This window comes from Andrographis paniculata, unplaced genomic scaffold, assembly GCF_009805555.1.
Source record: "Andrographis paniculata isolate CXL003 unplaced genomic scaffold, ASM980555v1 Contig37END, whole genome shotgun sequence".
Classification (NCBI taxonomy): domain Eukaryota; kingdom Viridiplantae; phylum Streptophyta; class Magnoliopsida; order Lamiales; family Acanthaceae; genus Andrographis; species Andrographis paniculata.
In genome coordinates this window covers 1,095,975-1,120,774 of record NW_026137570.1, presented here as the reverse complement: position 1 = coordinate 1,120,774, position 24,800 = coordinate 1,095,975, and the positions used below count along the sequence as shown (strand labels likewise).

Below are 24,800 nucleotides of genomic sequence, written 5' to 3'. Positions count from 1 at the left end.
TGTGGTAGGTAAAATCTGAAGTAATCCAAAGTTTAAATCTATAATTTTAACGTGGATGGATCCAATCGGCAATCCTAATCACCTCCAATTTCAATTGATTTTTCAGCAACCTGTGTTAATTTAAAAATTCTACTACATATTCTATCCCTTTAGACCTTTGTTTGGATACAAAGGCTTAAAAATAATACCAAAAATTTGTGTGCGTTTAGATTGAACATAATTATTATTATAATTAATTGTAATATAAAATAAAAATATTTTGAAAAGTATAGTGTAATTATTTTATAAGTGGGTAGATATATGTATTATATTTATTGTGTGATTATATATATATTATATTTTTTCATTATCTAAACACAGTTAAAATATTCAAATACATGGATAAAATAAACAAATTTACTTTTCTCCGTAGAAATATACTTCTTTCTTCTTTCGTCCAATTCAAAATATTATTTTCATATGTCGTATTCAAAAATATTTATTAATTTTTTTTAATAAAAATAATCAAAACACTAATACAACAAAAAAGTCAAAAAAATCTATTATACTTCTATTCACCAATAAAATATTATTATTTCATAATATACTATAACAAGAACATTACTATTTTAGTTTTCCGATCGAAAAAGAAAACCCTCAATTTCTTTTATAATTTTTTTTTTCCTCTTATTTCATATAAAAATATATCTATCTTCTATTCTTCTTGTAAAATATATTTAAACAAAAAGAAATAAGTATATAAATACAAACTATCCATCCTGTAACTTAGATAAGCGTTGTAAGTGTCGTTGCATATATTATGTTGAAGATGATAACAAAGCCAATATTTCATATAAAGAAACTTAACAATGCATAGTAACACACACACACACAGACATATATAAAGAATGCAATAAACTTTACCTGCCTGCACTTAATTAGCTGTCCCTGTAAACTACGAAGCACCTCGACAACAATGGCAATGGCAATGGCAATCGGCATCGGCATTCTCAACACACCTTCAAACACACAACAGCTAATTAATTAATTATATCAATTATCCAAAATCAAAAATCAAAAATCAAAATCAAATCAGCCCTCACCTCTATATATATACACTCCAACCATCCAATTCATTATATCACAAAACCATTCGGCACATCAGCTTAAGAACTCATTCATATTTCTTACAACATGGGCGTCCTCCATTTGCTCCTCTACCCTCTACTCCTCTCGTCACTTCTGCTCGCCTGCCATTGCCGCAACCTCAACAGAAAGGTTCGATATACATACATACATATATATATATCGATCGATAGATAGATACATAAAAGATACGAACTTTTTACGTACATTCGCAGCTACATGTCGTTTATATGGGAGACTCTCCCAAAGAAGGATCATCCATCGCAGCTAAGCACCACGCCATGTTGCATCGAGCTCTCGGCAGGTTACTACATATATATATATGTTTATCTACGGTAACTTTTTTTTTTTTTCCCCTAAACTGCATTGTAATATTGTTTTACCGGTATTTACAGCGCGTCGTTGGCGAAGGAGTCGCTAGTTTACAGCTACGGCCGAAGCTTCAATGGATTTGCAGCTAAGCTGACAAAAGACGAGGCGGAAACAATTTCAGGCAAGCGTTGCATTGCAATAAAAAGACATCGACAATCGATGTTTGTTTAACTACGATAAATCTATAATATATATATATATGTGTGTATGTATGCAGAAATGGAAGGCGTAGTTTCGGTGAATCCTAACCGTATATTCAAGCTTCACACCACACGTTCGTGGGACTTTGTGAATCTCACAACGAACAAACTTGGAGCTCCTCCAGAATCCGACGTCGTTATAGGACTCCTAGACACAGGTAGTAAACGATCATTTCAATCTAAAAGTTTAAGTCGAAATAGAACTGTAGTTTCGACTTCGTTAAAGACAAAAAAAGAAGTTTTTAACAAGTTATTACCTCTCTTCGATCGAAATAGACAGTAAACGATCATCTCATCTAAAAGTTTAAATCGAAATAGAACTGTAGTTTCGACTTCATTAAGACTAAAAAAGAATTATTTATAACAAGTTTATTACCTCTCTTCGATTGAAATAGGTAGTAAGTGATTATCTCATCTAAAAGTTTAAATCGAAATAGAACTATAATTTCAACTTTGTTAAGACAAAAAAAGGAAGTTGTTTTTAACAAGTTATTACCACTCTTCCATCGAAATAGAACTGTAGTTTCGACTGTGTTAAGACTAAAAAAAAGGAGTTGTTTTCACAAGTTATTACCTCTCTTCGATCGAAATAGGTAGTAAACGATCATCTCATCTAAAAGTTTAAATCGAAATAGAACTATAGTTTTGACTTCGTTAAGACAAAAAAAGAAGCTTTTAACAAGTTATTACCTCTCTTCGATCGTAATAGGAGTTTGGCCGGAGCATCCGAGCTTCAACGACTCCGGGTTCAGCGCTCCACCGGCGAAATGGAAGGGCGAATGCACGAGCAAGAACTTCACCTGCAACAAGTAAAAGAAAAAAAACCGCGATTTCAATTAGTCTGAATCCTACATATTCTCGAGGATGATTTTTCTTACATCGTCGTCGTCGTCGTTGCAGCAAGATCATCGGAGCGCGTTTCTACGACAGTGACAACGCATCAGACGTCACGGACATTATGTCTCCGCGGGACACCGAAGGTCACGGGACGCACACAGCCTCGACTGCTGCAGGGGTCGAGGTCGATGCGAGTTACTTTGGTCTAGCCGAGGGTGTTGCGAGAGGAGGCGTACCGAATGCGAGAATTGCCGTTTATAAAGTCTGCTGGGCTTTCGGCTGCGGTTCCGCAGACATCCTTAAAGCTTTCGACGACGCGATAGCGGATGGAGTCGATATCATTTCTGTTTCTCTCGGATCGTCGTACCCGAGCGACTATTTCGACGATCCGATCGCCATCGGATCTTTCCACGCCATGAAAAAGGGAATCCTTACGTCGAACTCGGCTGGCAATTCCGGGCCTTATCCCGTCACCGTCTCCAACTTCGCGCCGTGGACACTCACCGTCGCGGCGAGCACCATTGATAGGAAGTTCGTCGCGAGGCTGCAGCTCGGCAACGGTTTAATCCTAACGGTAAGATGAGACATAAACGTACGTAAATAACGACAACGGTCATTGTCTATTTCTAACATATCGAAACGAAACGAATGCAGGGGATAACGATCAACGTGTTCGATCTCAACGGGACGACGTACCCTTTGATATGGGGAGGCGTTGCTGCGAACTACACGATTGGATCAAGCCCTGATTATTCCAGATATTGCTTCCCTGGCACGATGAACGCTAACATGGTGGCTGGAAAGATCGTGTTCTGCGAAGCCCTCGGGGATGGCTCTGCGATTATCGAAGCCAACGGCGCCGGCCAAATTATGTCCGATGTGCTCGTCGAGAATATGGACGTCGCCTTTAGTTGGTCGTTTCCTTCGACGTTGATCAGCCCTGAAGATGGAAAGCTCGTAAAAGAATACATAACGAGCTCGGAGTAAGCGATTCGAGCAGTTCGATATAGCTTATGAAAGTCGAAACGATTCATGATCGAACTAACTTTAGCTGTCGATCCTTACCAGGAATCCCACGGCGACGATCTTCTTCAGCGATGCGTGGAAAGATGCCATGGCGCCCGTCGTCGTTTCATTCTCTTCTAGAGGACCGAGCGCGATCTCTCCCGACATCCTTAAGGTTAGCAAACAATGTCATTTCGATCTCACATTAAGCTTAAATCATAGATAATTGTTAAATAAACATACACGTTTCCATATCGATATACGCCATTTACGAATCTTGCATGTCGACGAGATATCCCGGCTCTGATACCATAACAAATAACTTTTTTTTGTTTATATTATACTATAAATCTCTTTTACGTTCAAAATATCACATGAACTTCTATTTTTATCAAATCAAACAAATATTCAATTCAACTTTTTATTATTCAAAAATCCAAACCCACAAACAAACTCAACTTAAAAGTTTAAACTTAAAGAAATACGCATAATTTAATTATTTATATGTAACTAACACAAATAGTTGCATTGCTTTATCGCCAGCCGGATATCACGGCGCCCGGCGTCGACATTCTAGCCGGATGGTCGCCATTGTCGGGATCATCAGTCTACTACGGCGACACTCGAAGCACACTCTTCAACATCATTTCAGGCACGTCGATGTCCTGCCCACACGCCAGCGGCGCTGCGGCATACGTCAAAGCCGTGCACCCCAACTGGTCACCCGCCGCGATCAAGTCCGCGCTCATGACAACAGCTCGTGTCATGGACCCGAGCAAACACGACGATCTTGAATTCGCCTACGGCTCAGGGCAGATCAACCCTGCTGATGCTCGGGATCCGGGCCTCATATTTGACGCCACTGAGGCAGATTACATCAACTTCCTCTGCAAACAGGGATACAACACTACCACCCTCCGGATAGTCACCGGAGACAACAGCACCTGCAACAACGTCACCCCGGGGAGAGCCTGGGACCTTAACTACCCGTCGTTCTCTTTATACGTCGAGGAAGGGCAGACAATTTCAGGAACCTTCACCAGGACAGTGACGAATGTCGGCGAGGCGAACGCCAACTACACACCTGTTATATACATCCCAGCGTTGATCGATGTCGTCGTTGAGCCTCCTGTCCTCGCATTCTCGGCTGTTGGAGAGACCCAAACCTTCACCGTTAACATCACCGGGCCTGCCATTTCGCAGCATCCGATTATCTCCGGATCCATCACATGGAAGGATGAGAGTCATGCGGTTAGGACGCCGTTCGTCGTCTACAACTACCTCCCCGGCGCGCCTTACAACCTTGAATACGATCAATCTAATGCTTTCCCAAGTTTCCAGAAGAACAGTGTCTACCAAAGGAATGGATTCATGGGACGAGGTAGGGCGCACCCGCGGTTAGCTAACTAGAGGTCGATGAAGTAGCTGAGAATGTACTAATAACTGTGTGGTTCTTATGAGGGAATGTAAGCTTGAACACTGCAAATGGCGTGTTTGAGGTTTCGGCAGAATTTGTCATGGCAACCATAAGTAGGGGAATAAGCTTTTTGCACCTATGGGAAACTGTATCATCTTCCATAGTAATAAAACTGTTGCCTCAATTCTCTGAGCACAAATTTTGTCCTTAGTTGATCGTTTTGAAGATTTCAACATTTTCAAGAGATGAATATACAGCAGCAAAAATGATACCACACTGCAAAGAAGACAAGGAAAAACGAACGAATCAAAACAGAGTATATGAAATGAAATCATCGATGTATTACTGAAAAGATCAAAACACCATTGCAGCGATTTTTAGTATTTCTGGTGTTTTTAACATATTTATACACGGATTGGACTAGAAATGGCAGAAAATCTGGAGAACTTTTCATTTTTGTTTGAAGGATTTTGGTGGATTTTCACTATTCATCCAATTTTTTCCCCCCAAAAACATCAAATCAAATACCTATTTTTTATTTTTTATATTATACTAAAAATCAATTTTACATTCAAAACATCACATCAAACCCTATTTATATCACATCATACAACTATTCAAATTCAAAATTTTTACTATTCAAATCCCAATCCAAAATCCAAATCCCCAAACAAACACACCCTAAATATAAGTAACTTAGTAAAATTATATTATCTTAAATATCATACCACTAATTCAATACAATAGATTGTTTTGGGATAGGGCAAATATAAATATTTTTTGTTTGTTTGTTTTGTGAAAACAAACCAACACATTTGTTAAAAAAAATTAATATACTTCATTCGTCCTATTGAAATATTACTATTTTTTATTTTCATTCATCCCAAAATAAGGTTATTATTTCTTAATTTAGTAATTGTACTATCTATCTCACATTATAAATACCCTTTCAATTTACTACAATTCAATATAATACTAATATTAAAAAATTTACGTGCAAAAAGCAAACGCCACCCTTCCAACTGGACAGAGGAAGTATTATGTATTTTTATTATTTTTATATTGCCTATATAATTTTTTATACCGTACCTAAATAAAATATATATATCCTTTCAAACTACTCCATCCGTCATTCAAATTTATGCTCACTGTTTTTGGGGGTTATTATTGAAAAATATTTTCGTTTCTTTTTTAAGTAAAAAATTATTATATTTTTGTAATTTTTTTTTACTATATAAAAAAATAATCATTATTACTCATTTTTATTAAAACTCGTGCCCGATTATATGAGCACACATTTGCATGACGGAAGAAGTATTTAATAAATGAAACAAACTCATATGGCTCTGTTCGCGCAACATTTTTTAATGAATTGATTTTGGTGTATAATATGGGGAATTATGTAAAAGTATAAAATATATTAGTTTAGGTTGAATATATGACTTTTTTAATAAGTATTTAAAGTTTATTTTGACTTTTATAAAAAAAGAAGTTGTATTGTTTATTATTTCGTCTTTCTCATGATTAGATATTCATCTGTTTTTTACACGTAGTTTTAGAAATATTAATATTATATTGGAACGTAGTAAAAATAACTAAAATAATCTTATTAGTATTGTGTGATATAAAGGTAATTTGTGTAATATATTGTAAGTTGTAAGGGTATTTGTAATGTTAGGTAGATCATTGTTAAAAAAAATGAATACTTTATTATTTGACGGACTAAAATAAAAAATGGATAGTTTGTTATGGAACAAATAGAGTATTAGTTTTTTAGAATCGCAATTGAAAATTTTATTGGGAGAACAAAACTTATATTCTCACACAAATGCATAATTCAATCAAAAATATTATTTTTTATATTATTCTTCCTACTTCATTTAAAAAAAAAAAAATAATTAAAACATTAAAAAAATCAAATCCTATGTTTGTATATTGATTTATGAAAGCTTTTGATATCATTCAAACAACAATAACTTTGCCATCAAATGCCTATTTTAATTATATAAAATATTCAATTAAATATACTATTTCCGTCCCATCTAAATTGTCTACTTTTTTTTCAACATAATTTATAATTTTTTTAATTAAATTATTTAATCATCCTAATTTTAATCTATAATTATTTTTATTAAATCATTATTATTTCTACTAATATATTTTTAATCATCTACTAATTATACAGTACCTAAAAATTTATATCTTAAGGAAGGTGGATAAATTACTTGAACATAAGTATACTAAAACTTCTAAAATATTACTCTTGCCGTTCCAAGTTGTTTAATTTGATATATATAAATATATATATATATATTTGTTTAATTTTGAAATTTTTAAAATTTTAAAAGATTTTAAAAATAGAAAAAATGTTATATATATTTATTGTATAGAAATAGAATCATGGAACTATTACAATTTTTTATTTATATATTTATTTCCTTTTTAACCATTCTAAAAAATACTATATAAAAATCTTAAATAGTCAATATGGATAAAATGACGAAAATAGCCCTCAGTTGGAACAATATTTACATTAGACCCCTTTCTCTTTTATCAATTCAGTTACAAAATCAGTCCCTGCTGTTTGGAGAAGTTCGCCAAATTAGGGTTTTTGATTCATCCCCAAAAAACCATCGATTCCTTTCATGAATTGCAGAGATTGGTGCCGCAACAATATCTTCTGCGTTTTGATGACTTATGAATGGAGTTTGCGGTTTCTTGCATTAAATTCACAGGGGATTATTGGTTATTCGTGGTAGCGCTAGTTGCGACCCTTCTCTGCGTCCTAATTCCGACGGTTTTGTCTTCTCTGAAAGGGAGATCTCGCCGGCGAAGCGCTGTTGAGTTGGAAGTGTCAGGGGTCTGTGATTGTGATTTTGATCGTGATTGTGCCGTCGGGGGGAGTGGAATTGGTTGCGGCGGTGGGGAAATGACTGCGGTTGTGAGTGGCGTTGGCGCTAACGAGAATGGTGGAGATATGGTGGTCGAGAGGCAGACCGGAGCGTCGATGATGGAGCAACTGGTTCCGGAGATAACGACGCATGCCCTCAGTTACTTGGATTACCCGAGCCTCTGCCGTCTGTCCATGACGAATTCGCTCATGCGGAAAGCGGCCAATGATGACAATGCGTGGAAGGCGCTCTATCATAAGGTTTGGATCTTTGAACAATTCTCTGTAATTTTGATGCCGTGTGGGTTTGATTGGTACAGTATTGGTTTTTTTTGTTCGCATTGATTAAATTGAAATTTGAAAGTGAGATCTTAGGATTGGATTGGACATGGTTCGTTTGGGTGGTTTAAATCAGATTGTTCTACAGAACATCAAGATTTTCATAATTTTAGAAGGAATTTACCCTTTTAAACTTGGTAATGTACTTGGATTCTCTTGAACTGATGGGAAAGAAATTAACGATGTTAGCAGTTTCTAACACTTGGGGTAATACTAAATTCTGAGGGGAAAAAAGCAGTGAGAGAAAATAATATGAAACCAAAATTTCAGACATACTAGATGCTAATCAATATATCTTCCACTGCATTAGACGATCAATGATAGTTTGCTGCTTGGAAGAAAATCTACTGGAACTTGATTGGTGCAACACGCAAAATTTTATATTTATTTCCCGAAAGCATTTGTCAAATGTCTGCAATGAGGCTCAATTGATTTTTCTCATCGTGGCATACAAGTTTGGGGAGGTTTTCTTTTCTCCACTGTGATGATAGTTCCTCTCCCCTTTCTTTAAATGTCAAGATAAATGAACACACTCCCGTAATTTTCCACTGAGAATATAAAATTCCAATGTAATAACGAAATGAAAAAATGTCCCTCTGATTGTTGACTGTAAATCCGGAGGTCGCCAAAGGATGAAGTCTAGAAAGTTTATTTCAGGTTGGCTTGGTACCTTTTCAACGTTGGAAATAAGCCTTACATTTTAAGTTCAATAGTTCACTTTTGGATTTTATGTTAGTTTCCGTGTTACAATTTCTATTCTACCACTAGGTACTCGGTTATTGTCAGTGGTTCAATGCATGGTTTTGCATGTTGTTCCATATCCTCAGACTGAGAGAGCCTTATGATAGTACATGTGTATGAGTACATGCCTATTGATTTTCTCTTTCATTACTTTCAGTACTTTATTCGTTGTAAGCATGTTGAAGGTGTCATGTAATGCTCACCACATTGTGTTTTATTTCTGCTCCCAAGGATTTCACTTTAGAGCAAGATAACGTGATACCAACAAATGGATGGAAAGCTTACTATGCTGCTACAAGAGCTGTAGTTAATGCAAACGCCGAATTCTTTAGAATTGTTAAGGAAAGGTCGCTTCAAGCTATGGGCCAGTTTTGGCTTAATGCAGATTACGTCAAGTGTTTTCATGCAACTGGTGAATCATTTAGTGGGTATGTGGCTTTTCTCTCTTGCACTAAATTTTTTATATATGAGAATTATGAACTATTTCTCTATCAACTTGTTATTGTTATCTGTTCCGATTTGATCCTTCGAAATTATGTGCACGTAGTCTCTTTAATTTTGCATTCCTTTGTTTGTGGTTATTTGCTGATTCTCAGCTACGGCTTAAACATTTTACATCAAAAAGTTGTAAAGATGTAAAGACCCTGACTATAGATGCTGAGGCTCCATCTTGAATCATCGTAACGATACATAAGTGGGTATTATAAATAGTTAGATTTAATGGCTCTGTAGTTTTTATTTATTTGCCTGTATATCATTTCTGCTAGAATTGTTAGGGCTCCGGTAAAATAGAAGTTATGAAACTTTAGTTTTGAATAGTGTCGAAAGTTACAAAAGTTACCGGTGAGCACACAGTTTAACTTTTCTGGGGTTGGCTATAAGTGGAAATGAGATGCACATAGCCCACATATTGAATTTCTCTTTTCATTCGGCAAAATTATGACAGTTTTTCTATATATTTATTTATTTTTATTTTTATGTCTACTAAACTTATACATGATCTATTCATAATAAATAAAAGTATTCACTCAAAATTTCATTACCTTAAGAAATAATAACTATTTTGTTTTTACTTTTTCTACTTACCCTGTTATGTTTTATAACTCTTCAATAAATTTCTCATAATTCTCCACTTTATTTTTTATCTATTACAATTTTAGTTTCTACGCCCAAGAAAAGCCACATAATTTTTGCGGATGAAGGAAGTAGCATACAAACACTAGTGCTGTATGCTCCATAAGATTTATTCTGAAATTTTTGGTGTATTGTCAAGAGTAGCATCGATGGAAATTTAATTTTTTTAAGCTGTACCATCTGAATGCGTATGCTTTCTTTACAATAGCAAAATTATGCCCTCAAATCCTTGCTTTTGTCGAAACTTGGGGTGTGTTTGTTTAGTTTCAGATATCCTTTTTTTATGCTATGTACAAAGAAACAAGTCAGTAATTATAAATTAATATTTTGTGTTGAATTGTTTACTGAGAGATTGGTATATATAAATTGATTGAAAATTATGTCGAATTTTTTTATTTGATTGGGTGAAGAAACCCTCGATTCTTGCGTGGTTTGCATTCCTGAAGTCTGTGTATTCTAGTTACAATGCAGTTATGGAGAGTTGGCAATTGGCATTCAGCTGGGAGAACGTGGCGGACTTCCAGATACGAGATGTGAGGACGCGCGTGCTGACGGACATGGCGTGGGTGACGATGAAAGCCTACATCGACGTGGACAACAGGCCATTCAACGTGACGAATGTGTACGAACGGCTCAACGGCCGGTGGCGCATGGTGCACCACCACAGCTCGGTCGTCATCATTCACGGAGGGGTCGAGTAAATTCTAACTCAACAACCCCCCGGCAGCCGCAACTACATATTGCAGATATTCATTTTACAGCGAGTGAGTCGATTAGTAAGTAATTGTTTTAAATTGACAAGTGGTACAGTTCCTCCTCCTTAGTTAGATGAAAATTTCGACTCTTGAAAAAAGTCATCGAAGATGGTTTCTCTCCCCCTCTTTCCCTCTCGCATGCCGCCGAAGATGGTTTCTCTCCCCCTCTTTCCCTCTCGCATGCCGCTGAGGTTCTCGGCATTCATTTTGTTCGCTCTAATTGTTTTCTTTTATACAGCGGTGGTTATTGTGTTGAATTTTAGTATAACTTAAGTTACAACACCGCATGTACGACTAAAATTAGTCCAGTGATCGGGCTTTTACTTAGTGCGTATTTTTGGGTAGTTACTGCGGCTTTTCAAGTCATAAAAATTTAAAATTAGTCTGGTGGTCATAAAAAGAAAAAAAATCTAGCATGGTGGTGTGTACCTTTGAGATTTTTTTTTTATAAAAAACTAGGTTAGACAAGATAAGTTACCCTGGGTTTGATATTAAAAATTATAATATTATATCAGTTTAAACCGTCAAAGAATAAATCGGTTTGAATCTAAAATAGTAAAAGAATAAACTCTAAGCAGTGAATTTCAAAATAAGGAGACAACAAATTTGAAGACACTGAATATTCAAGATTTGTTTGCCCAGTCCATTTTTTAATCATTTATAATATATATTATTTTGTTATAAAAAAATTAAAATTTAATATAAAATGATATTACGGACACAATTTTATATTTTACAATTAAAAAAAAAAACACTGAACAAACACCCATTCAGTTTCTAAAAATATCAAATAGAATAGGAGTATATTTTTCTTTAGTAAAATATTATACTCTTACAACATAAACTCCAAATAGTTATGTATAAACTGAGCAATAATATTGAATTATTTATTGATATTTATTTAATTTAAATAAATAAAGAGTGGAGTAAGTGAGGACTGGCGGTGAACATAATCTTATCGTGTGAGAAAATCTTCCCACGCATTTGGCGAGAGAGCCGGTGGAGGCATAATATGGCGGCTACCGTTCCCGCCGCCGGCAGCTGTGGCGCCACCGTAGTCTTCTCGTTCGCGCCGCAGAAGCCTGCGCCATTCTCCAAGCACGTTCGCAATGCTCACCGATGCTCGACTTCGTCTTCCGTGATTGCCCTACGCTGTATTGGTGCTGCGGTACCGTGCTCTGTTTCGTCGCCGGAGAGTGCTGCTGTTGTTGACGAAGATGCAGAAGAGCGTGAGACTTCATCTGATGATGAGATACCTTTGGCCACCGCCGGAGGATCTGTTACTTCTCTCGCGTACGTTGCCCGCTTTAATTTGTTCTTATTTTTGCTTCTTAATATTGGCATATTCTCCTTGTCTGCTTCCGTCTTGATTTCCATTCCTCGAGAATTTATGGTTGAAAAAGCGTATCTGCATTAGTTTAGGTTTTCCCCTCCTTCTATGCTTGATGAATTTGCTAGGAATGAGCTTGGTTTAGAAAACGAACGGTTATCTACAACGAACAGTAACGTAAAATACACAAATAGGAGCAAAGAAATAAGCTGTGTTGATATTGGTATCGCTGGAATTGTTCCACTGTGGTAGTGCAAGCGACATTGTCAGTTGTCACTATAGGGAATTTTGATGACGGCAATTCGTTGAGACCGTGAGAATCCTCCAAAATTGTAAATCGGTGAGATCCCAAGCATAATTCCATCAAGATGGTGTGTCCTTTGCATGTAGGTGGAAGACATCGATGTGCTGAAGAGCTCCAAAATTCCTGAAAAGGTTTTTTAAATTGTTAGAAACTAAGAAAAGGAACATGGGATGACAATGGCTGTGCAAAGCCATACTGGGTGTCTACTGGCAGCAGGGGATGTCCCTTTTTATTTAGATTGGTATTGCACTCATAGATTTAGAACAATATATCCTTCAATTCATCATCCTTCCCACACAAAACGGTGTTTGAATCTGTACAAAATTGGTCGTTTGCCTAGTCCGATATCTCTAGGAGCTATTATGTGAAGTATGAGGTGACATAGTCGAAAAATGTTTGAAAGATGATAGACCCAAAGGAGGTACTATCTCAAATCCACGAATATCATTAACAATCTAAAAAACCTTTGGCAAACACTGATAGGGATGAGATAACAACACCCAATGCCTGCAAGGTCTTGAGTTAGCTTGTTATCTCATCCCTATCAGTATGGAGTGCGGCTTTGCATGATTTGGCATTTTTCCGGAACCTGACGCTTGTCTTCCTGTGTTCCTTTCCTAACATTTGCAACATTGTATTTCTTTTATCTATAGAATGTAGTGAGAACACATTGCTGCAAATTATTTGTTCGTAGATTCGGTTAACAATGTTTTGCATAACCTTAGGTTCTTCTTGTAAATCTTTGTGTATGCTATATTCTCATTACAGTGGTGTCATGCTTTCTTACTGCTTTATTACATGCTTCTATTTCCTGCGAATATTCACTCTATTTCCACTGCTTGCAACACTCTAAATTTAGTGTCTACTTCCCAAAGATGCATTTGTGTTGTTGGCAAATGAATCATATCTATTTTGAAACATCGAATCAACTCCGTTATAGTTGATATCTTGAGAATTTCTTATATTTTATTTACACGATGAGAAAACACATACATTACTACTTTGAATGGTGCCATAGTGTTTTAAGTAGGTATTAAGTACTACCTCAATGGGGTCAGATTCATATCTTTGAAGTAGCAATAGATAAGTAGTTAAATCATATGAAGGCATATCTTGATACTTGATAGATAAATCTCTTTCCTTCTTTCTAAGAAATAATTCTCCCTTGCTGAAGAAAATTTTAATCCAGTGTCTCTGACTTAAAGAAACTCCAACTTGGATGTGTAAATTAGCTATTCACAGTTGATTGTTTTTGCCCTAGTTAGACAACAATTATCTTCTTCTCCTTGTTCAAATCCTGTAGGGGTTGTAAGGCATGCGGCCGAGACGAAATCGAAAATGGTTGTAATGGTGAAGGAAGGATTCAAGGTGGAATTGCCACGGTCCCGGGCTTTGGCTGGTGGCCAATAAAAGCTTACCGACCTTGTCCTGCATATTTGGCATCTGGCGGCAGGTACAGAAGAAGCGGACAGAGTATGGATGAAGTTGTCTCTGGAAGAGGTAGAAAGGCTTCTGAAAGAACTGAGGAGGATAAATCAAGGTAGTGCTTGATATCTTCTTAAACTCTTTTGCCTTCGACTTTGGTGCCGCAGCAGACACCAATCAATAGGTTTCATCCTTTTGAAGATTTATTCATAAGATTTCTAAAGCATGACCCAATAAACCCATAAGAATCTGTTTAAGAGTTAGAAATGTCTTGATTATTAGCTTTGATTTCTGCATATGGCTGAAATAGTTGTAGAAACTTCTTTAGCCTTTTGATACCAGAGAACAGGCAGATCATATATTATGTGTTTACTAGGCTGTTAAAAGAGTGAATTCTTTTTTTTTCATGTGAATTGCTTAGGCATCCTGTTTTATGCTACGAGTTGACATTTTTTGTTTAGCAAATACTTATCCTGTGCCTAATCCTTGCCATGAATTGGAGATTTAATCATGGAAAATCACGGTTTATGATATTTTGTTTCTTGCTCTGCTCTTACCATTTGTTAGGTCAAATGTGGTTTTATTAGTTTGAATTATGATTCACACAAAAGTTCAAACCTTAAGGCTTACCGAGCTCCCTTCTCTTAATATTGTGAAATCTCCAGGAAGAAAAAAGTCGAGCCCAAGGTCAAGAGATAACCAGTGATGTCATTTATCTGCAGCCAACATTTAAAGAAAATATTGGAGGATACTTTGGTTAGTATACTTTATTTGTACTGTGACTTTGATATATAAACATGAGTTTATTTGTACTCAACCAATGTATAGTTTATTGCTATTTTCTGTGTCTTCTGGGAATAACTCATCTTAAAACTAATTTAAACAAGTCAATTTGATCTAATTAATATCGTTGTTGTCTTTTCACCTTATCAATTATCTCCTTGAGTGGACTAACTTCCTTAAGCAAGTGTAGAATTATGTCCAGCCTGTGATTCAGTATACATTTTAGATATGTGGTTTATGATTTACATTAAGTTTCTATTATTTGGTTATATCTATTAGATTAGATTCAGATTGTTATTATTTGAGTATATCTAGTTTGTAGGCACCTGATTTTATTACTAATAATATGCAACCATGTTATCATAATCTATAATGTACACAGAGATCTTCCAATTTTGAAATCTTCCAAGTATGTTTGCAGTTGCTTGTCTGCCAAAATTTTATTTTTCATCAATTTTATTTTTTTCTTTTTTTTTTAAGAGCCCGGGCTTCCAACTTCATTTACATTGAGAATTTTGCTTTCAACTTTAACTCCATTGAGAACGAGTTTCCGACTCTATGTCTGTTGTAAGTGAATCTTGTTATTTACCCTAACTTCGTTGAGAGCAAATCTTGTTTCCAACTTTGACTCAGTTAAGAACATTGATAACGTCAGCTGTGTCATCTTCGATACCACTTGAGTTTCTACGTCATTTTAGATATTTGGTTTATAGTTTAAATCAGAGTTCTATTATTTGGTTACATCTATTAGATTAGGTTATTATTTGAGTTTATGCCATTTGTATCACGTCTTTTATAAGCTTATTTCATTACTTTAATAAGTAGCAACACTGAAATTTTCCGAAATGTAACGATGCTAAGCAACAAGACGCCCCATTTTCCAACAAGTTCCATACCAGGTTACTTCTATGATATCATTGCATTCATACATGCACACTTACATACTTAACTGCTCAAATAACTAAACACTTATGCATACATTTGTGAGAAATTGTGATCCATTCAGGCCACTCCAATGAGCTCTCCCTCTCTTAGGAGTCGAATTGGCCGCAATCCTCATCTGCTCAATGAGGGCCTCTGTGTTCATTTCCTCGGACAGAATCTGCCCCAATTCCTTCGGATCAATCACCAGCTTCACCTTCCACACGCCGCTACGGCATTTCACAGGTGAGATTGCTGACACTCTTATTGCATCTTCTTGTTGTTGCTGTCGTCTCTGCTCTTCATTTACTTGCGCTGAATTTGTGACTGGGGATCTAAATGAGCAGTTTCCCATTTAGCTGATAATTAGTAAAGATTTGGTAATAATAATAATAATAATTTGTGTGAGAACTTAGAATTATGAGGTTGTCTTTGTAGTGGTGATTTAGAAGAGAAAATTTTAAATTGATGCTGTTTTCAGGCGGTATTTATGGGCATAACATGTTTGGATTGAATTTTTCAAAGGGTCACGGATGTTGATGAGGAAAATGACACCCTTTTTTAAGGGGGCCTTTTCTTGAAATTTGGGTAGCAAAAATTAAGGGGTTTTGGAAGTGTCCATCAATAAAGCATGTGGGCATTGGTTCTTGGTTAGAATAATAACACTAAAAAGTAAATAGAGATAAATTTAATTTGTTGTTGTATATGTTAGAATAAGCCCCTGTTTCTTTGTTGCTTCTTCACATGTGCTACAGTTATTGGGTTAAAGCATCCTGAATTTTTGCCATATAAATACCAAATTAAATTCTACTTTGTTCGAGTATGTAGACAAGGGCCACTTGTCAGCACTAAAACTTATTCAACTTATTTTCTCCTTTCATCTAAAATTATGCTCATTTGACCGACTACATATTTTAAGAAAAATAGTTTAATATATAAAAAAAATTCTTTTATAGTAAAAAAAAAGGTAGAAAAAGTTTGTTTTATTAAAAAGAAAATAGGGATAAGTTTGGATGACAACAGAAAAAGAAAAATGAAAAAAATTTGGACGATAGTCGAAGTACTTCTTAGCTTGAGAGCGGATTATTTTAAATATGTTTGGAAAATATTTTTGAAATTTTGGTTTGGTTTGAATGTAATGTACCGAAGAGATTCCGCTTACTCCGGAATTTTTAGAGCTTTTGGAATTTTGGAAGTTTAGAGAAAGTATAATATTAGTATTTGATTTGATATTTTATGAGATAAAAATTTTAATATGCTATTTTTTCAAAAATAAATAGTGTCAATTTAGTGAAAGTTTGGTATGTAAACAAAGTCATATGTTTCTTCTGTTTAGATACTAAACAAGGGTGTTTGGCAAATAGCTTTTTTTAAGAGCAACAGCTAAAAGCTGTTTGACTAGTTAAAAAGCTAATTTAGATGTAAATTAGCTTTTTACCCAAAAAGCTAATTTCTGAAAAGCTAACTTATCCATCGTTTTGAAATAGTTTTTTTTGTAAAATTTTTTTTTCATTCCTTATATACCCTTGAAAATTTATTAGGTATTTTACACAATAAATATATTTTGATTATTTATTAGTTATATTAGAATATTTTATTATACTATTATAGTTTTACTTTTATAAATTTAAAATAATTAATTTTATATAAAAATTATTTTAATTGTAAAATATATATATTTATTAAAATCAACATAAAATAGAAAATATAAATATTAATAATTTATTTTTATATTAAAATTACATTATATAAATTTTATACTAAAAATAAATTAAATAAATTAAATTTATTAAAAATTATAAATATAATGAACTAATCGATAACTAACATAATAAATATATACACGAAAAAATTATTATTTTATATTTTACATCATTTTCAATAGAAAATTTATTTATATATTTTAATAAAAATATATTGTTTTTTAAATCCAACTGTAATAAAAATAAATACTTTTATAATATTTTTACAATTTTCAATAATTAATAACAAAAAGTTTTAAACATTCTAAACTCAAAGAACATAATTGAATATATTAGAAACAAAAATAAAATAGAAATGTCCTCTCAACTTATAAACAGCTAATATCAAACCGTTGTTTTACGGAATATTTTAATACAAATAGTTAATCGAATCAGCTAATCAAACCAGCTAATTGAATCATCTAACAGCTATCAGCTAATTGCCAAACACATCCACAAAGTTTTGAATAAGAAAAAAAAAAAAAAAGTAAAAGGAATAGTAAAAAATACATAAAATATATATTTGATACAATATTCTCTTAAAAAAAAATATGTATATTATAGAAGAATGGTGTCAAAATTCCAAAAGTATCTGTGTATAATATTGTAAATACAAAATTGGATGTTGTGTTTTTTAAAAAATGAATAGTGCTAAAATTTAGCTTTGAATCTAGTCATAGAACATTATTATATAAAATGTTTATAAATTGAATGTATTCCTTATAATGGTTTAGTAGTATGAATTATCTAACTTTTTCTATTGCCTTTTGCTGATTTAATTATTTCTCAATTTCTTTTCGTGCTATTAATGTTTCATTATTACCAGTTGATGTTTTGTCAAGACATGTTGAAATTGTCTTAGTAATTGAAAATAATATTTGTCAATCATAATTAATAATCAAAGTTGAATGTCATGTTTATGGTCATGCTCTTAGCTTACCCTTGAAGAAGTTTAACATTTCAACGACTGGTGAATGGTTGCATAGAAACTTTGTAGGAAAGATATTATACTTCTACTTGTATCCAATTTATTTGCTAGTTATTGCTTTCACGTGACTTTTTAGATGGGTATAATTTTTATAGTTTTTTTATTATTTTGTCTTTACCTTTTGTTTGTGATAGATTTCAGGCTAAATTGCTACAAAATTTACTCGTCGTATTGCCCCAAATTTCAATGTTTTTAAAACAACGTCAATTTCTCTCTTGTTTCATAAACTTTGCGTCTAATCTCTCGGCGATCCTTATTTAACGGTATTTGACCTAAATGCCCCAAACGACGAATAAATTTGTAAGTTTAGTGGTTTAGAAATTGAGATTATAAAATTTATTCGCAGTTTGGTGCATTTAGGTCAAATACCGTTAAATAATGACCGCCAAGGAAATTAGACACATAATTTATAAAACTACGAGAAAGTTTGACCCAAGTTTTAAAAATATAGAAAATTTCGTCAAACTGTAGATTTTATGCAATTTAGCCTATATTTTATAAAATTGTATTTGTAAGGATTATATATATAAAGAAAAGAAAATAGTTTGGGGTGTTATCCAAATAAGTTGGTGGCAGATAAAGTATAAATTAACATTATAAAATTTATATTAATATGATACAAAATTAATATATACTAATATGACAATCTGTAACATATGTTGATAGCCTAATCAGCATTCTAATTTTTTTTTTTTTTTTTTTCCAATTTTGGATATCATACAAACTTCGAATATGTTTATTTGAATAACACTGACATAAATGTAAATTGTAAACAATTGAGGTAATTTTTTGAGCATTTTCATCCTTGTTTGCTCACAATTATAATATATAGTATTGGTTATTTTAGCGCAATCGAATTTATTCTAAGTCAATGAACGTTGAAATTAAGCAAAACACTGACATGATGACTAGTGGTGTGTGCGCTCGGTGACGCTAATATCGCCGTTGTAACCTACGGAAGTTTATAATAAAATAAAAACAAAATTCTAAAATGAATGCATGACGTGGCCACACTAACGAATGATTCGTGTACGGAAATTCGGCGTGATCACACATAAGGAATGAATCATATTTTGAAATTTCTGTGTGACTATACCTAGCTAGTCCTGTTAAAGATTCGAGGCGAGCCGAGTCGAGCCGAGCTAAATTTTAAGTGTTCGTTAATATTTGCGAACAAGGTTTATGTTCGTTCGTTAAATTTTCGAGCTTGTTTGTAGTGTTCGAGCTCGGCTCATTAAGAATTTTTGTTGTTTGAGCTCGTGTTCGTATTCGGCTCGATTAAACTCGTTCGAGCTCGTTTGTCTTATTTTTTTAAATTCATACATAAATTATAAAGAAAATTTTAAATTATTTTATTTATATAGTTTAAATTAATATTTTATTTATTTATAAATTATAATTTTATATGTATATATAATATTTATAATAAATATATTATTTAAACGAATGTTCACGAACAAAGTTCGGGCTCGTTCGCTAACGAAACGAACTTGTTTATATTATTCGACTCGGCTCGTTAACATTCGCGAACGAGCTTTAACAGAGACGAATTGAGACGAACTGAACCGAGTTCACGAACAGATCGAATTCGTTTAATAGCTCTATACCTAGCTAAGGAAGAATATGTTATTTGGAATTTTGAAAGATAAGGTGTGTTCTTATCAAACAATTGTGTTTGTTGAATTTTGAATTAAAAAATAAAGAGACACATATATTGTTTAAATTTCAATCGAACCAACATGATTGTTCTCGAGGAAAAGACATGTCTACTCAATTCATATGAAAAAGGATATCTTCCTATGTGTATAAATATATATATATACACACACACACACACGATGTTTTGGGTTCATTTAACAAGTTCTAACAATTTGAGAAATAAAATTATTTCACACTTATTTTACATCCATATACTCTTAGATTTCCGAACTTTTATTCTACTCGGGACTTTTTTTTTGCCAAAAAATCGAGTTGTTTTTTACCTTTCTCATATGCAAAATTCCTTATACCCGTGAAAGACAGTAGGGTGAAATTATTGTATTTAGAAAACATGCTCAACATAATTCGAAAAACTATTTAGCCATTTTTGTTGTGATCTTACAAGACACCGTATTTCTCCGACATAAATATATATTGAATATTATTTTCATGTTTATAATTTGTATTTTATTTAGTAATAGTAATATTCTAAAAAAAAAATTTCCATGTATAATTTAAATTTCAATTGAATTGATACGATAATGATATTATAAATAAATAAGTATAAAATATAAAACCTCAAACTCAAATAATATATATTTATAATGTTAAAGCAAATATAAATGAAATAATTTAGCATTAAGCTTGGTATATAATTTGCCAAGTTGTGAATGTAACAGAAGCCAACAAAATAAAGCAAAAGACAATAAAATCCCATCCACAAATTTAGCTGTGGGATTTATGGCAACTCACGATGAGCCCACAAAATTGTCTCATTTTCTAATTGTGGACCTTAATAATAGTTTTTTTAAAAAAATATAATAATAATATATTTTTGTTAAAAAAATATATAGTAAATAGGGTATTACTTCGAATTTAACTGTGTCCATTCAAGATTCTCTTTTATATACTTTTACCTATGATTTGAAGGTATGGTTTTGACCTATACTATTTGTCAAAATTTATTTATTTAATTCTCAAAATTATTAAATTAGACATAAAACTTTTTTTTTTTATTTAGTATGTTATAAAAAAAATTTCATTCAAAAAATTGCTGTTATGTTTTTAGTGTTTACAAAAATTAAAAATTTTATTATTAGTTATTAGAAATTTTGTGATAGAGTTATTAAATAATTATTTTTTTATTTTTTAAATATATTATAAAAATTATATATTATTATTAAAAACAATGTATATTAAAAATAATATTAATAGAAAACAATCACACCCTTCATGCTCTTTTCATTCAATTCTTTACTATTGTTTGAACGTGTTTCTAAGCATAATCATAATCTGTACAATGCTATATTCCAAATCCAACCATAATTAAATAAATAAACATGGGAATATGAAGAATATATATAAATTTAATAAATATATATATTGGACTTTTAATAAAATAGTAAAATGCGATCAAAAAAATTATAACTGATTATAAAAATAAAAAATATATATATATATTACACACACCTTAATAATTGCTAACGTGTTAGCTCATTCTCCACACTAAAAATAATTTGTCTTTTACGTAGCGCTAATTAATAATATTTGTGTAACATAATAATGTAAGGAATTTATAGCCTTATATTATTTATGTGGTGTATATTATTAATTAATCCAGAATTTATTTATATATATATATAAAGAATTAAAATAAAAACCCTAAAATCTCATTTCCCCCACAAATTATCCAATGGGCTGCTCCTCCTCCAAGGCCGTCGACGCCGGCGACTACCGGCCGGCGCAGTCCAGCTTCGCCGTCTTCGACATCACCGCCATCGAAGAACCCTGGCTGAAGAACAACGCCGCCGCCGCCGCCGGCGACGACGCGCACGTGGATAAACAACCCTCGCACGTGCCGCCCCCAATTCTCGAGAAGCTCAAATCCCTAGAGGATGCTCCGCGGTCGTGGGATGAGGTCAGCAAGGCGTTGGAGGATCTCAAGCCTAAGCTTAACGCCGCCGTCGCGGCAGCTCCGGCGCCGGATTCCGCCGCCGCCGCTGCGCCGGAAAAGACGTTGCCGAAAAACCGGTCTTATCGTACCTTGGAAGATTTGGAGGCCAAAGTTTCGGCTAAACCGGTCGAGTCGACCGGGTTGAAACCGAGTTCGCCGGCGACAGCAAAACCGGCAGGGGTGAAGCCGAGCTCGCCGGCAATGGAGATTCCGGCCGCCGGCGGCGTGGCGAGGTCGCTGAAGGATAATATATTCATCGTCCGTGACCGGCAGGAGCGGGAGAACGCCGGAAAATCTGCCGGATTCGTGAAGAGAGATCCTCTGGCCGACTTCGAGGAGAAGTGCCCTACCGGCGGCGGCGACGCCGTCGTGATCTACACCACCTCCCTCGGCGGCGTGCGGCGGACGTACGAGGACTGCAACCGCGTGCGGCAGCTGCTGGAGACGCACCAGGTGGTGTTCGACGAGCGTGACGTGGCACTGGACGCCGGATTCCGGTCGGAGCTCCGGGAGCTCCTGGGCGAGGGGGCGGGGGTGCCGCGGCTGTTCGTGAAGGGAAGGTACATCGGCGGAGTGGAGGAGGCGGTGGCGCTGAACGAGACGGGGCGGCTCAGCCGCATCCTGAACTGGGCGAGGGTGGCGCGTGGCGTCGGACGGCAGGGCTGCGGCGGTTGCGGCGGCGCTAGGTTTGTGCCGTGTTTGGGGTGCGGCGGAAGTTGCAAAATCGTTATTGGGGAGAGCAAAGAAAGGTGTGGTGAGTGTAATGAGAATGGGTTGGTGCAATGTCCAATTTGCCCCTCAGCTTAATGTATTATAATTATACTCCCATTGGTAACAATTAATAAATCCCTCGTTTACAAGTTATGTATAAAATGGTAAATTATTAGCGGGTGTTTGTTTGGAGGATTGAATTTTGAATTGCATTTTAATAGTAAAAATTTTGAATTGAAATAGTTGTAGGATGTTATATAAGTAGGTGTTGATGTGATATTTTGAATGTAGAATTAATTCTTTTTAGTATCTTATTTACCGTGTTCATCTTTCAATTTTTGTTTGTCCTATTTATTTTGTCACTTTTCATTTAAAAAAAATTATATATTTTAATTTTATTTTAAAATTTTAAATTTCAAGCAGACTAATTAGTTATCTTATAGTAAAAATGACATGGTAGCTGAGACGGATGAAATATAAAAAATGAAAAATAGGTATTTGATTTGATACTTTAGGGAAAAAAATTTGGATGAATAGTGAATTTTTCGTAAAAATTTCTCAAACAAACACCTTAAATACTTCATTCGGCCCATAAGAAGGTTCTATTTTTCATTCATATACGTCCCAAAATAAGGGTACTATTTTTTAATTTAGTAATTGTACTATTTACTTAACATAATAAATACTCTTTTCAACTTACAATATGTTATACAAATATCATTACTTTTATATTATATAATAGTAATAATAGGGGCATTTTATCATTTTTATTATAATTTAAATATAATACTAATATTAAAAAATATACGTGCAAAAAATAAACGTTATTATTTCTATGGGAATAGGAGAGTAATACTTTATCCAGTTCATCGCAATTAACACTATTTTTTTTTTTATAACAAATGATACTTTTTTATTTTGGTAACATTTGATTAATTAAAATATATTTGACAAATATAAATTAATTTAATTGACTTATACCTTGTAACATAAATCACACTTGACTCAAAATTTTATTTCCATTTTTCTTTAAAAAAATATAGTATTTTTTTTATTCACACTTAAAACTTTATTTTTTTTATAAAATTAATTTATATTAATTATAAATAAATAAATAATTTTTTTATTTATTTATATTATATAAAATTTATTATATATAAAATAATATTTATATTGTATATATTTTTTAGTGCGATATAATTTTTAAAATAATGAAATATATATTCTATTTTTTTAATCATATATATTAAATTTATTTTTAACAATATAATAAAAAATAATAAAATAATATATAACTCACTATTATTAACTAATTAACATTGATTTTTAAAATATAGTACTCCTTCCGTCCCAAACAAAGTGCAACGTTTGTTTTTTGCACAGATTTTCAGGTGGATAATATTAAGTAGAATAATTTAGAAATTAAGTGATGTGATGGAGAGAGAAATATATACTTATTTTAATTTTTTATTTGGATAATGTGAAAGGATAAATTGTGGGATATAGATTAAGTATAATTAATTATTTTCTATTTTAAAAATATTGCAGAATATTCGAGATATAAAAAAAAAAAAAATATTACATAATGTTTGGGATGGAGGAAGTAGCAATTAATGTCAATTATGTTGAGTGAAGAAGTACTATATTTTTTTTACAAATACTAAAAAAGAAAATTGTTAAATAAAAAACAACCATAGGTAATAAATTTGGGCACTTAGCAGTTGGCATTAATTATTGTCAAGTATAGACCAACAAGATTAAGCGCGTGGCCAAAATAAAGAGAAGGGTGTTAGTTAAATTTTTTATTTGATTTACTATTTCGATTTTTTTTTAAAATAAAAATTAAATTAAATACTAATTTTTTTATTTATTCTATTTTAATTAATTAGTTATCTTAATTTATAATAATTATTATTATAATAATAATTATTTTTTATTGATACATTATAAATTATTTATCAAATATATATCTTAAATTTATGTGTCTACAACATAGGACACAGTAGCTGGAATTGAATTAATATTATTAAAAATTAATTTATATTGAAAATATTACATTAATATATAATTATATCATGATAAATAAATATTTTAAATTAAATTTTTATTATTCAAAATAAAAATCTCAA

At 33.2% G+C, this 24,800-nt stretch overlaps 4 protein-coding genes across 6 annotated transcripts; all 4 read left to right on the top strand.

The window, feature by feature from the left end:
• The first annotated feature begins 1,134 nt into the window (after positions 1–1,134).
• On the top strand, positions 1,135–5,099 carry LOC127250541 (cucumisin-like). The gene is made up of 9 exons (XM_051273872.1): positions 1,135–1,257; positions 1,341–1,429; positions 1,521–1,618; positions 1,715–1,855; positions 2,407–2,506; positions 2,598–3,108; positions 3,189–3,517; positions 3,603–3,714; positions 4,083–5,099. The coding sequence occupies exons 1-9, from the start codon at positions 1,174–1,176 to the stop codon at positions 4,947–4,949; spliced, it is 2,331 nt and encodes a 776-aa protein (XP_051129829.1). The 5' UTR covers positions 1,135–1,173; the 3' UTR covers positions 4,950–5,099.
• A 2,430-nt stretch (positions 5,100–7,529) lies between these two features.
• On the top strand, positions 7,530–11,159 carry LOC127250729 (F-box protein SKIP8). 2 transcript variants are annotated; one of them, XM_051274150.1, is made up of 3 exons: positions 7,530–8,107; positions 9,158–9,354; positions 10,532–11,159. In XM_051274150.1, the coding sequence occupies exons 1-3, from the start codon at positions 7,658–7,660 to the stop codon at positions 10,842–10,844; spliced, it is 960 nt and encodes a 319-aa protein (XP_051130107.1). In that variant the 5' UTR covers positions 7,530–7,657; the 3' UTR covers positions 10,845–11,159. The 2 variants fall into 2 exon arrangements, with proteins under 2 accessions (XP_051130107.1, XP_051130108.1); XM_051274151.1 differs by having other exon boundaries at positions 10,521–11,159.
• Positions 11,160–11,751: 592 nt separating this feature from the next.
• Positions 11,752–16,451, top strand: LOC127250707 (uncharacterized). 2 transcript variants are annotated; one of them, XR_007838764.1, is made up of 4 exons: positions 11,752–12,108; positions 13,753–13,989; positions 14,540–14,630; positions 15,664–16,451. XR_007838764.1 is itself a non-coding variant. In XM_051274117.1 (3 exons), exons 1-3 carry the CDS (start codon positions 11,828–11,830, stop codon positions 14,571–14,573), a joined length of 552 nt encoding a protein of 183 aa, XP_051130074.1. In that variant the 5' UTR covers positions 11,752–11,827; the 3' UTR covers positions 14,574–14,798. The 2 variants fall into 2 exon arrangements, 1 of the variants encoding a protein (XP_051130074.1); XM_051274117.1 differs by lacking the exon at positions 15,664–16,451 and having other exon boundaries at positions 14,540–14,798.
• Positions 16,452–21,652: 5,201 nt separating this feature from the next.
• Positions 21,653–22,863, top strand: LOC127250060 (uncharacterized). Its single transcript, XM_051273208.1, has one exon. The coding sequence runs from the start codon at positions 21,700–21,702 to the stop codon at positions 22,765–22,767; it is 1,068 nt and encodes a 355-aa protein (XP_051129165.1). The 5' UTR covers positions 21,653–21,699; the 3' UTR covers positions 22,768–22,863.
• The last annotated feature ends 1,937 nt before the right edge of the window (positions 22,864–24,800 follow it).

What these genes read in the sequence shown, in the direction of transcription:
- LOC127250541 (XM_051273872.1), top strand. Translation starts at nt 1,174, where the DNA reads ATGGGCGTCCTCCATTTGCTCCTCTACCCTCTACTCCTCTCGTCACTT. An exon ending in CGAGGCGGAAACAATTTCAG is followed by an intron (nt 1,619 to 1,714) that starts GCAAGCGTTGCA and finishes GTATGTATGCAG; the next exon opens with AAATGGAAGGCGTAGTTTCG. An exon ending in AAGAACTTCACCTGCAACAA is followed by an intron (nt 2,507 to 2,597) that starts GTAAAAGAAAAA and finishes TCGTCGTTGCAG; the next exon opens with CAAGATCATCGGAGCGCGTT.
- LOC127250060 (XM_051273208.1), top strand. Translation starts at nt 21,700, where the DNA reads ATGGGCTGCTCCTCCTCCAAGGCCGTCGACGCCGGCGACTACCGGCCG.
- LOC127250729 (XM_051274150.1), top strand. Translation starts at nt 7,658, where the DNA reads ATGGAGTTTGCGGTTTCTTGCATTAAATTCACAGGGGATTATTGGTTA. An exon ending in GGAAGGCGCTCTATCATAAG is followed by an intron (nt 8,108 to 9,157) that starts GTTTGGATCTTT and finishes TCTGCTCCCAAG; the next exon opens with GATTTCACTTTAGAGCAAGA. An exon ending in ACTGGTGAATCATTTAGTGG is followed by an intron (nt 9,355 to 10,531) that starts GTATGTGGCTTT and finishes GTTACAATGCAG; the next exon opens with TTATGGAGAGTTGGCAATTG.
- LOC127250707 (XM_051274117.1), top strand. Translation starts at nt 11,828, where the DNA reads ATGGCGGCTACCGTTCCCGCCGCCGGCAGCTGTGGCGCCACCGTAGTC. An exon ending in GGATCTGTTACTTCTCTCGC is followed by an intron (nt 12,109 to 13,752) that starts GTACGTTGCCCG and finishes CAAATCCTGTAG; the next exon opens with GGGTTGTAAGGCATGCGGCC. An exon ending in ACTGAGGAGGATAAATCAAG is followed by an intron (nt 13,990 to 14,539) that starts GTAGTGCTTGAT and finishes TGAAATCTCCAG; the next exon opens with GAAGAAAAAAGTCGAGCCCA.